The sequence below is a fragment of the Muscardinus avellanarius genome, assembly GCF_963383645.1.
Source record: "Muscardinus avellanarius genome assembly, chromosome: 2".
NCBI classification, from domain to species: domain Eukaryota; kingdom Metazoa; phylum Chordata; class Mammalia; order Rodentia; family Gliridae; genus Muscardinus; species Muscardinus avellanarius.
In genome coordinates, this window is record NC_137787.1 from 122,568,048 (window position 1) to 122,580,884 (window position 12,837).

General features: G+C 50.7%; 2 protein-coding genes across 2 annotated transcripts in view; both read right to left on the minus strand.

The window, feature by feature from the left end:
- The window catches only part of MIPEP (mitochondrial intermediate peptidase), a gene marked incomplete at both ends in the record, with an annotated part of 136,496 nt that extends 131,210 nt beyond the window's left edge, over positions 1-5,286 (minus strand). Inside the window, 2 exons of the mRNA XM_080689425.1 lie at positions 2,507-2,871; positions 5,085-5,286. Of these exons, the coding sequence (XP_080545551.1) occupies positions 2,507-2,871; positions 5,085-5,286 (567 nt within the window). The remainder of the gene's footprint in view (positions 1-2,506; positions 2,872-5,084) is intronic.
- A 2,208-nt stretch (positions 5,287-7,494) lies between these two features.
- LOC308279774 (complement C1q and tumor necrosis factor-related protein 9A) lies at positions 7,495-12,616 on the minus strand (the record flags this gene model as incomplete). The annotated part of the gene is made up of 3 exons (XM_080719945.1): positions 7,495-8,267; positions 9,375-9,437; positions 12,451-12,616. 3 exons carry the CDS (start codon positions 12,614-12,616, stop codon positions 7,495-7,497), a joined length of 1,002 nt encoding a protein of 333 aa, XP_080576071.1.
- Between the last annotated feature and the right edge of the window lie 221 nt (positions 12,617-12,837).

Consider the following 12,837-nt stretch of genomic DNA (forward strand, 5'->3'; position numbering starts at 1 on the left):
GGTCTCACTAAGTTGCTGAGAGCCTCACTCAGTAGCTGGGGCTGGCTTTGAACCTGTATGATCCTCCTGTCTCAGCCTCCCAAGCATGAGGCTTACAAGCATGTGCCGACTTATAATAATTTTAAAAGGGCTGGGGTATAACTTAGAACACCCCTGGATTTAATCCCCAGTACAAAATAAATATTTAACTTAATTTTTCCTTAATCATTAATTCTTTCCAAACCCAAAACAGGATGGTATGGGTTTAAAATTCAACTGTCACCACTGGAGAACCTAATTCACACAGCGCTTGGGAGGAGTGGGGCACACGTTAAGTCAGGCTGGTGCCCAGCACACAGAATGCCCTAATGGATGTGAGGATGGGCGCCAATGTGCAACCTTGGCCAAGTTACTTCTGTTTCTCTTGGGCACAAGGGCAGGATGAGGTGACAGTATTCATCTCTGGACCCAAACACAGATACTAAATTACCAAGTGCAAGTGAGTACTTAGAGGACTAGGCCAAGCACAGAGCAAGGTCTCAGGACGCAACACCAAGTATTCCACAGCTAGAAGGCAGGGAGGAGGAGTTGCTCATCAAATCCTTAGAGATTAGAAAAAAATTAATGGCATAATGACAGGGAATGGAAGAAAGCTGAGAGTAGAATCCATACCAAAAATCCATTCTTCTTCTTGGGGGTTGGGGGTACTGGGGGTTGAAACCCCCAGGGGAGTTCTCCTCAGAGCTACAATCCCAGCCCTTTTTGATACAGGCCCTAGTAAGTTGCGGATGCTGGTCTCAAACCTGCAATCCTCCTGTCTTGGCCTCTTAAATAATAGGATTACAGGTGTATGCTGCGGCACCTGGCTGAATTTAATTATTTGCATTGATTTAATTTCCTCCAGTACAGCTCTGATCCCCCATAATGCTCTTAAGAATTCCAATCTCATAGTGCTTGTCAAGGTAATCCTAGAGAACTACATAAAACTTTTTGTTTTTTTGAGGCAAAAACTGACCAGTTTGAAAAGTCAGCTGCTATCATTCTTTAAAATCATGATGCACAAAGGAAAATGTAATGAAGCTAAAAGTTGTTCTGTTTAATGAATCCTTCCCATCTTTACACGCGGTACTTTCATCCACATCAATACCAAGATCATATGTCCTTGTGGGAGCTGGTGTAGCCTTTTTTTTTTTTTTTTTTTTTTTTTTGGCGATCCTGGGGATGGAACCTAGGGGCATTCTACCTCCAAGCCACACCCTCAGCCCGATTTTTATTCTTTATTTTGTAACAGGGTCTTACTGAGTTGTAAAGAGCCTAAGTAGCTGAGGCTGTCCGCTAACTGCAATCCTCCGGTCTCAGCCTCACAAATGCTGGGATTACTACAAGTGTCGGCTACCACGCCTGGTTTGGTGTAGCATTTTTAAACAAAGCTAAGGATGGAGATAAGAAACATAAATACCACTAATCTCACAGCAACCATACCCTACACAGGCAATGGTACAACGAAGATATTGTGAAAGGCAGATAAATATCCCTCAACCTAAAATGAGGAAAATCCACAAATGCAAAGCAAAACCGACACCAGGCACGCCTTCCTCTCACTTTCCACTAGTTCACTGTGAAGTGCCTGCTGCGGGGCAGGGACCAGGCAGCGCGGATGTAGGTACATGAACCAAGGGACTCGGTCTCAGACTTCCTGGGGTAAGAAATCAATGTGATCAACTCCAATGCACTACAGGATATCAGATCGGACTCAATGGGGCGTTGTGTTTTTTTAAAGAAAAGAGACATGCCGGGAGTAGTGGCGCAGGCTTGTAATCTCAGTACTTGGGAGGCTGAGACAGGAGGATCGCAGGTTTGGCTGCCAGCTTCAGCTTAGTGAGGCTTTTTAGAACTTAGTGAGACACTCTTTCAAAATAAAAAATAAAATAAATCTGGGGGTGGAGCTCGGCGGTAGAATGTCCCTGGGTTCATAGTACGAAAAGAAGAGTCGGGAATGGTGGGCGGCGCATGCCTATAAACCCCACTAATGAGGTTCAAACTGGAGGGTCACAGCTTTGAGGCCAGCCTCAGCAACATATTAGGACTCTCAGCAACCTAGTGAGACCCTGTTTCCAAACAAAAAATAAAAAAGGCCCGGAGATGTAGCTAGGAGGTAGAATACCTCCGGGTTCAATCCCCAGCATCGTTTTTTAAAAACCTAAGAAAGAAATAGGAGAGCCCAGAGCTTTGAAATAATAACGGATGGTGCAATTTTAGAATTACTATTATGCGACTGACGATGTGCGTGTCCTTGCAAGACACAGACACTCCGGGCCAGGCCTAAGGCTCGAGGAGGAAGCAGCAGAAGCGAACCGGGGCGGGCTGCGGGAGGAGCGCCGCAGGGGCAGGCGGCGAGGCGGGACCCGACCCCACTCCCCCGAGACCACGGAAGGCCCCGCCGCGCCCCCACGGGCGGCCCCGGACAAGGTCACCCAGCGGGAACCACGCCGCGACCCGCCCAGGCCGGGCCCCGCCGCGCGCTCACCCCGCGCTCGCCGAACAGGTCCAGGCGGCGGCCCTGCGGCCTGACGTTGAAGGCGGCGCCCACCGGGGACCAGCTGGTGCTGACCCCGCGGGCCCGGGCCCCGAGGTTTCCCCCGCCCGCGGGCCCGGGCCGCAGAGCCCAGCCCAGCCTCCGGACACACTGCATGGCCGCGCCCGGCCTCCTCCCCGCGCCGCCGCTCCGGCCGCCGCGCGCGTTCCGCGTTGCCAAGGCAGCACCCACGCGCCCGCGCGTGAAGTCCCCGCTTCCGGGTCGAGCGCGTGGCTGCCAGGACGTAAGGACGTCGACGTCCCGAGGGCTAGAGCGCCGCCCGCCCGCCTTCTCGGCAGCCGTCGCGGTGTAGCGCCCTCATGTGGTTGGAGTAAAGAACGGCTAGGATTCGCCTTTTCCTCCCAGGAGACTTTGAAGGGGCGGGAAAAATCCTTATACTTTTAAATCCTTACAGAAACAGGGAGTTGAATACATGGGGAACCCCATAGTTGGAGTTCTTGTTGCCTCCTCCGAGAAGGTTCAGTGGCAGAGTCTGTGGAAGGATCCAGGAGGCGATACATAGTCCTATCAGTCTGTCCAGTCCGTCTGTCTCCACTCGAAAAGATGGTTTAAATTAAATAAACTTAAGCCGGGCGTGGTGGCACACGCTTGTAATTCCAGTGCTTGGGAGACTGAGACAGGAGTATCGCACAGGTTCAAAGCCAGCCTCAGCTACTTAGTGAGACCCTGTTTCCAAATAAACTATAAGCACCTGAGGTAGAAGGCCCCTGGGTTCCATCCCCAGTACCACCAAAAAACAAAAACAACAACAACAAACCTAAAATAGGGCTGGGGGTGTAGCTCAGAGGTAAAATGCCCTTCCAGGCATTTTACTGGGGTTCAATGTCCAGTAGAACACACACACACACACACACACACACACACACACACACACGCTTAGCGTGGCAGCTTACTCTTGTTATCCCAATACTTAGGACACTGAGACAGAAGGATCACGGGTTGGAGGCCAGCCTCAGCCATTAAGAAGACCTTCAGCAACTCAGTGAGACCCTGTTTCAGAATAAAACAATAAAAAGAGCTTGGGATGTAGCTCAGAGGTAGAATGTCCCTGGGTTCAATCCTCAGTACAACAACAGCAAGAAGTTGATACTGAAATTGTTAAGACTTTTGGAAATATTAGATTGGGATGAATGTATTTTGCACATGAGAATGACATCAAATTTGGGCTCCAGACTGCTAACTGCTAATGGATTAAATTGTGTCTCCCAAAAAGATATGTTGAAGTCCCAACCTTGGTACCTACGAATGTGACCTTATTTGGAAATAGGGCCTTCCCAGTGTAATCAGACTAAGATGGGTCATGTTGTGTTAGGCAGTAATTGATGTCCTGTGAGAAAAGGGAAACTCGGATACAAGCAGACACAGGAAGCAGACGGCCACATAAAGTTGGGAGAAGAAACTGATCACCAAAGACAGATCGTCCTGAAGAGGCCCTGACCTTGAACTTGTAGCCAGCAGAATTGGGGAGGGGGCACATTTCTGTTTGGTTGGTTGGTTTGGGTACTGAGGATTGAAGCCAGAGGCATTCTACCTCAAAGCTATACCCCCAGTCAGATTTTATTTCTTATTTGGAAACAGGGTCTCACTAGGATACTGAAAGCCTTGCTAAATTGCAGAGACTGGCTTTGAATTTGTGATCCTCCTGTCCCAGCCTCCCAAGTACTGGGATTACAAGCATGTACCCAGCTATTTCTGTTGTTTTAAACCACCCAATACATGTTTGTGGTTATAGCAGTCCTAGAAAACAGATACCAACCCAAGTCTGTCCAAGCAATTACTTGCTGGTGTCTTGTCTTTTAAAAATGGGGGTACAAAGCTGGGCGGGATGGTGCATGCTTGTAATCCCAGCATTTGGGAGGCTGAGACAGGAGGATCAAGGTTCACGGCCAGTCTCAGCTACCTAGTAAGGCCCTTTGTAACCCAGTGAGACCCTGTTTCAAAATAAAGAATAGCCAGGCATGGTGACACACCCTTGTAATCCCAGCATTTGGGAGGCTGAGATAGGAGGATCGTAGTTCGAGGACAGCCTCAACTACTTAGTGAGGCCCTTTGCAACTCAGTGAGACCCTGTTTCAAAATAAAATATTAAAAATAGGTGTATCTCAGAACCCCTTGGTTCCATCCCCAATACTGCCAAAAGAAAGAAAGAAAGAAAGAAAGAAAGAAAGAAAGAAAGAAAGAATAAAAAGTAGGGCTGGGGGTATAGCTCGGAGGTAGAATGCCCCTAGATACCATCCCCAGTACCGCAAAAATTTTAAATTAAATTAAAAATGGTGTACAGTGCTGACCATGGTGGTGCACGCTTGTAATTCCCGCGCTTGGGAGGCAGAGACAGGGGGATCATGCAGGTTCAAAGTCAGCCTCGCTGGCTTAAGAGACCCTGTTTCCAAATAAAAATATAAAAAATAGGTGTCTGGGAGTGTAGCTTGGAGGTAGAAGGGTTTCCAGGAACCCCAGTACCACCAAAAAAAATGGGGTACAGTAAAACACCATGTTCCCAAATGCCCACTTTCCATTACCCCAAACCTAGCAAGTGAAGGAAACAGTGAGAGTAAGCGGGGCAGGAGTGTGGAGGCGCAGCTGTTTTCAGGAGCACGCTGCGTGCGCCTGTACAGGGAGCGGGGCAAGTCGGCGGGGTTGCAGCAGCTGCTGTCTTGCTGCTCCTTGAGAAGCAGCTCATAGGAGGAGCAAAGCAAACTCAGCAAGTCCATGGCACCCTTGTTTCTGTAGCTCACTTGCAGCCCCTCTCCTGGGGAGCTGGTGCTGAGCTAAGCACCCCTGACAGGGACGTTTTCTCCAGGCTGCCACCCCTGGGCAAAGCACGCAAGGCACGGGAGATGCTGTTTGCTGGTGAAGCACTGGAGACGGCAGGTCTCACCTGGCTTCTGGTGAGACGTCTGTCCAGCCAGTTGTCCAGCCCGTTGCCACTGGATCCCCTCCTGGAGCGTTGGCCGATACATCTGACCTCTCCTATCATCTCTGGTTTCGGTCTCTCAACTACCTCTCTCACTGCCCAGGAACAACTGGACTGCGCATGTCATGGTTGGATTGATTAGCAGCAAAAACCTGAGTTAGGAGGGTGCTTGGATCGGAGCCTGCCGAGGGGTGAGGCCAGTGCCGGGGCCAGCGAGGCCGGGATTGGAGCCTGCTGGGAGGCACGGCTGCTACTGAGGCTTCCAAGGCCAGGATTGGAGCCTGCCAAGGGGTTAGGCCGGTCCCACAGTTAGGGAGACTGGGATCGGAGCCTGCCATGAGGCAAGGCCGGTGCTGGGGCCTCTGAGGTTGGTATCGGAGCCAGCTGATGCATTAGGCCAGTGCCAGAGCCAGCAAGGCTGGGATCAGAGCCAGCCATAAGGCAAGGCCGGTGCTGGGACCTATGAAGCCGGGATCGGACTCTGCCGAGGGGTAAGGCTGGTGCCGGGGCCAGCGAGGCTGGGATCGGAAACTGCTGTGAGGCAAGGATTGAGCTGGGACTTGAGAGACCAGGATAGGAGCCTGCCGAGGGGTTAGGCCGGTGCCAGGGTCAGTGAGACCGGTATTGGAGCCTGTCGTGAGGCTAAGTCGGCGATGGGGCCTCTGAGGCCGGGAGAGGAGCCAGCTGAGGGGTTAGTTTGGTGCGGGGGCCAGCGAGGCCAGGCCGGTGCTGGAGCCAGCAAGGTCGGGATCAGAGTCCTCCAGGTGGCCAGGCCACTACTGGGGCCATCGAGAGTGAGATCGGAACTTGCGATGCATCATGCACAGAGAAATAGCACAGAAAATAAAACCTAGATGCTTCCCCTAATTAGCAAGAACTAGGAGGAAAAGGGTAACAGGAGGAGGTCGAGTAGTAGAAAGGGACCTATTGAAAAGCAATTAAGGTGACCAATCAGAGGGGAGGGGATGGGGGAGGATGGAATCTCTTTAAAACTCATGTGTAAACAATTATATCAAAGATAATCACCAATTAAGCATGGGATTGAGGGAGGGGGAGGGAATGGGATGGGGATTGGATGAGGGCTTATTGGATGATATGTGCTTGTATATCCTCTCAAGTCTTGTATTCCAAAGTGATGTATGAGTCCAAAAACAAAAACTGAGTTAGAAGAGAAGCAAGTAGCCAGCTGTCGTGGCATACACCTGTAGCCTCAGTACTTGGGAGGCTGAGGCAGGAAGGTTGTAGGTTCGAGGCCAGCCTCAGCAACTTAGTGAGACCCTGTTTCAAAATAAAAAAAGAATAAGCTCAGAGATAGAAGAGCACTGGCTTTAACCCTGAGTTCTAAAAAGAAGAGAGAGAAAAGGAAGAGGAGGAGAGAAGAAGGGGAAAAGAAAAAGACACAAGAATGTAGCTTTCTGGAGTACCTCTTTGTTATCAACTTAAAGCTCTTATCAGCACTAAGTGGAATGTGCGTGGGGGATTGAGGGAGTGTGTGAGGTGTTGCTGAGGATGGAACCCAGGGACCCACACGTGTCAGGCAAGTGCTCTAACACTGGGTTACAGCCCCAGCCGTTTTCTTTTTTCTCTTCTCCCTAATGTCCTCAGAAACACAGATGACTTGTAAGGTACAATGTGGTTCTGCAGAACCTGCAAGTGTCAGTGGAAGTAGAACTCTCCCCAGAAGAAACATGCACCTGTTATTCCTCAGGTAATAGAGACAATGGGAAATGTTAAAGTGTGATGCGCAGGGCCTGCAGCCTCACTCAGAGGCAGGGCGCTGGCCTAGCACCTTACAGGCCCAGGGGTCAGTCCCCGACAAGGCAAAAACAATTATAAAAGACAGGGCAACTGTTCAAGCATTTGCCGTTGAAAAGACAGTAAGTTATGGAACCAATGTTAGGGGAATGTTTCCTGGCACCTCTTTATTGCAATAACTGGGGGACAGTCACATCATCTGGGGAAGTCCTCGCCAAGCCAGCTCTGAGGGGGTGAGGCCACGTCCCCGTCACGAGCTGCTGAACAGAAGGAAGCCTGTGAACGTGGTGTCGTCGTCCTCGTCCGCGAACAGCCCGTTGAACCTCTCACCCCCTGTCGCCTGCATCCACACCTCGTCCCCCAACTTCAGCTGCAGGACAACGCCACCAGAGGCCTGGTCCTCAGAGCTCGAGTAGCCGTCCTTGGTGTGCAAGATTTTCACCCCATTTTTGACCAAAGACACCTGCACATTCCTGGAGAACACGGTGACGTGGTAGGTGAAGTAATAGACGCCGGCCACGTGGCAGGAGAATTTCCCCGTCGCTACGTCGTAGTGGTTGAATTCGTTATACAAGATCTTGTCGAATTTAATGGGTGTGTCCGAAGGAGGGAACTTGCTCAGCACCGTGAGCCCCACAGTGAAAGCGCTTTTGGGCAAGGCTGGAGTCTCGCCCATTTTCCCTTTTTCTCCTCGATCTCCTTTCCAGCCTCTTATTCCCCGGACTCCGGGCTCACCCTGGGGTCCCGTGGGTCCTGGTTCTCCCCTAGGCCCTGGCTTGCCGATGGGGCCTGTGGGGCCAGGTAAGCCCGTGGGGCCCAAGGGCCCAGCATCACCTGTCAGACCTTCAGGGCCCGTGGGCCCCACGTCACCTTTATCCCCCTTCAGTCCCTGAGGACCAGTTTCTCCAGGGAGCCCTGTCTCTCCCAGGGGACCAACAGATCCCTTTGGCCCGTGCTTCCCCGGGGAGCCTCTGGGGCCTTGGTCGCCTTTGATGCCTTTTGCCTCGACTTTGCCATCTGCTCCTAAACAGAGGAAGAGAAAGGAGAGGGGGCTTCATGAAGATTTCCCTTGTGAGTGACTGTGACCTTCCTGCTACCAAGCATTTGACTTAAAGAGCAGTGCGCAGGCTCAGTCTCTGTTCAGGGTTGGAAAGTGCATTTATTCCCAGATTACATGTGTGTGTGTGTGGGGGGGGTGCACACATACACACACAGACACACACAGACACACACACACACACACACACACACACACACACACACACATACACACACAGGACCCTTTGACTCCTGGACCCTAAATGAGCATCAGGGCTCACAGGACAGATGACAACTCCTGCGTGTGTGTGTGTGTGTGTGTGTGTGTGTGTGTGTGGTTGTGCAGTGCTGGGGATTGAACCCAGGGGTGTTCTACCTCTCAGCTATACCCCCAGCCCCAGCCCCATTCTATTTTTTATTTGAACAGGGTCTCACTCAGTTCCTGAGGGTCTCACTAAGTTGCTGAGGCTGGCTTGAATCTGCAATCCTCCTGTCTCGGCCTCCCAAAGCCTGAGATTACAGGTGAGCGCCAGCACACCCAGCTGAATGTAGTCTTCATATACACCGTGTCATGGTAGATCTGTGGCTGCATTTCACTCCAGTAGCAGAATTTAGTAGTGCTGATGGAAAACTCAAAATATTTACTATCTGGACTCTTTCAGAAAGGTTGCTGATCCCCACACACATTGGGGGGGCTCCTGCAGAGCCGGCCCTTTAGCGACTCTGCCACTGGGCCATCCTGGGGGCCTCATGAAAGATGTACGGCGGCAGTAAGCACGTAACAGCCACCAGGAAACTCTTGTTCGGCATTAGCCTGTGCTAAAAGTGAAGCCAGAACCGGGTGTGGTGATACACGCTTGTAATCTCAGTACATGGGAAGCGGAGACAGGAAAATTGCAGGTTCATGGCCAGCCTCAGGTACTTAGGCCCTCCACAACTTAGTGAGACTGTTTCAAAGTAAAAAATAAAAAATAGGGATGGGAGTATATCTCAAAGGTAGAATACCCCTGGGTTCGATTCCCAGTACCACAAAATAATAAATAAATAAATAAATAAATAAATAAATAAATAAATAAAAAGTCAGCTTCTAACCTCGCTCTCCTTTCTCTCCATTCACTCCATCCTTCCCTGGGCCACCGGGCTGTCCTGGTTCTCCTAGGTAGAAAAAGAAGAACACAGACAAGATTGAAATTCCAAATCTGATTCTTGTGGCCATTGGTCTCCATGGGGGCTGCATGGTGAAGAGAGAGCCCGGGGTGACCCAGCCCCAGTGGGCACTCCCCCCAGGCAGAGAGAGGCAGCTCGCGTGGGCTTCCATGCTGTCGAGTTGTGTTAGATGAAGGAGTTGTGAGTGGATAGGGTGACTCCCCAAGCACCCAGCTGCAGGATGCACCACGCGTGCACAGCAAGGCAGGCTGGGCCTGGTGGAGCACGCCTGGTACTAGAGAGGTCAAGCCAGGAGGATGGCAGGCTCAAGGTCAGCTTCAACAACTTAGGCTTTCAACAACTGATGAGACTCTGTTTCAAAACACCAAAAAATAAAAAAGGGCTTGGATGTAGCTCAGAGGTAGAAGGCCCCTGAGCTCTATACTCAGTAACACACACACACACACACACACACACACACACACACACACACACTGTCCATAAAAGTCTTAGTGAGCCCTTTGAGCAGCCGTGTGGATCGTTCTGCATGCATCTTGGGTCTATGACCCTGCAGTCAAGTTGGGTGCTCTGGAATGATGTCCCATTGAGGAACCAAGTGCTTTGGTTGGCATAATGTAAACCACTACATTTCTTATCTGTTGCAAATCTCCCTCCAAGAGGCTGGATCCTATCTCCAAGACCCGAGCAGGACTCCACCCCGGGTTAGAGTTACCTGAGCAGCAGCTGCCTGGTGTCTACAGTCACCTGCCCACAGCAGAGCCGTCGCCTCCCACCTGCATCGCCACTGCTGGCTCCTGGCCAAATACAGTAGTCCCACCGCATCTCCAGGTTCACTTTCTACACTTTCAGATCCCACGGCCAACTGTGGTCCAAAACATTACATGGAAAATTCCAGAAATAAGCAATGAACATGTTTAAAGTCACATGTCAGCCGGGCGTGGTGGTGCACGCTTGTAATCCCCGCGCTTGGGAGGCAGAGACAGAAGGATCGCGTGGGTTCAAAGCCAGCCGTGAGCACTGGCTTAGGAGACCCTGTTTCCAAAATAAAAATGTAAAAATAGGTCTGGGAGTGTAGCCCAGAGGTAGAAGGGCTTCCAGGAACCCCAGTACCACCACCAAAATAAATAAATAAATAAATAAATAAATAAATAAATAAAGTCACATGTCATAGTGAGTAGGAAGAGCAGATCTCACGTGGTCCACTCTGCCCCAGACAGAACATGAATTACCGCTTGGTACAGCGGGTCCACAATATATATGCTATATATATGGGCTATCCTGTTGGTCCCTGGATGGCCAACTTGTTACTGATGATCTTGGAATCACAGTACTGTAGTCAAGTAATCCTATTTCACTCCATAATGACCCCAGGTGGGCGGGATGTGGCTTGTAGTATTTGGGAGGGTGAGACAGGAGGATTGCAGATTTGAGGCTAGCTTCAGCTACTTAGCAAGATGTCCAAGAGTTGAGTGGGATCTTGTTTCAAAATAAAAAAATAAGCCAGGTGTCGTGGGTCACTCCATAACCCCAGTCCTTGGGAGGCTGAAGCAAGAGGATCACAGATTCAAGACCAGCCTCAGCAACTTAGCAAGGAAGGCTCTCAACAACTTTGTGAGACCCTGTTTCAAATAAAAAATGAAAAATAAAAATAGAACTGGGGGTGTAACTAGGAGTCTAGAATTCACCTGGGTTCAATCCCCAGCACACACACACACACACACACACACACACACACACACACGCACGCACACAAAATACCTTGAATGGGCAAAAATAGGGATAGTGATTTTGCCAATTTCATTGAAGCATAGTGTTTTATTTATTTATTTTTGAGTGTGTGCGTTGGTACTGGATTTTGAACCCAGGGGCATTCTACCTCTGAGATACACTCTCAGCCCTGTTTTATTTTTAAGCTTAAAGAGTCTCATTGCCAGGTGTGGTGGCGCACACTTGTAATCCCAGCACTTGGGAGGCTGAGACAGGAGGATCCCACAGGTTTGAAGCCAGCCTCAGCTACTTAGAGAGGTTCTCAGCAACTTAGTGAGAACTTGTTTCCAAATAAAGTATGAAATATGTCTGGGAGTACAGCCCAGAGGTAGAAAAGCCCCTGGGTTCCACCCCCAGTACCACACATACACACACACAAAAAGGGTTTCATTAAGTTGTGGAAGGCCTACGTAGCTGAGGCTGGCCATGAACCCTCGATCCTCCTGTCTCAGCCTCTCATGTACTGGGATTACAAGTGTGAGCCACCTGTTCTCTTTTGTTATTAGCTGTTATTAATCTCCTGCTGTACTTAGTATATAAACTAAACTGTTTCTTGTTGGGCCCTTGTTGCTGCAGATTTGTCCCACTCATTGCCAAAGCAGGAAGACTGATGACATCTATTAGAGTTAGATGTAAAATGTCCTCTGAAGAGCTCATTCATCAATGTTTGGAGCTGTAATCGGGTCTTGAGGGTTGTAATCCTGGGCGGTGAATAAATGCACTGTAATGTATTTACCTGGGTGGTACCTGCGGTAGGGTGTGGCTGCAGGTGAGTCCCCGGGTTGTGACCCTCCAGATTATATTTGTTTGCTCCTCTCCCTGCTCCTCTACTGCTTCCTGTCTCTGCGATGTGAGGAACACAGCCCACGTGCTCTCCTGTTCACCTCCCGCCACCAGGCCCTGGGATCTGAGGTCCCCAAACTCAATGGACCGAGCCCAAACCATACGAAAATAAACCTTCTTTCCTCTAAGCTTTATGGCCGGATTTCTAGACTATGGCTGCAGGAATGCTGAGACGAAGGGTACCAAACAGGCATCCTCAGGAGCTGAGAGCCTGTGCAGCCGGGTCCCCATCCACGCCAGCACCCTGGCGCAGAGCAGGGAGCCCATCGACACGTGGTGGATGCAGCTCGGCGGGTAGGCGGGCAGCCGCAGGTGGTGAAGGCAGGAAGGCACGTGAGCCCGCGGGGCTGAGGGACAGATGGAGGCAGCGGAGGCCTCCGCTGGTGAGTACCTGCATCCCCCTTGTCGCCCTTGGCTCCGTCGCGTCCATCTCGCCCAGGCAGACCATTGTGACCGGGATTCCCGGGGATGCCAGGGTGCCCTTGCCTGCACGTGTCCTGGGAATTCACGTTCACCGTGCAGACACCCGTGGCAAGCAGGAGCCACCAGAACTGCATGGTCCCGATTGTGGAGTCTGAGCTGGAAGAGAGACACAGAACGGACACAGTAAACCTTCATCATGGGCCAGGCACCTCGTTCTGCTCCATGCCATGCAAAACGTACCCACCTTTATTTTATTTTTGTACTGAAGATTGAATGCAGGGCCATTCTACCACCAAGCTATATCCCAGACTGATTTCCTTATTTGGAAACAAGGTCTCACTAGGTTGCTGAGAGC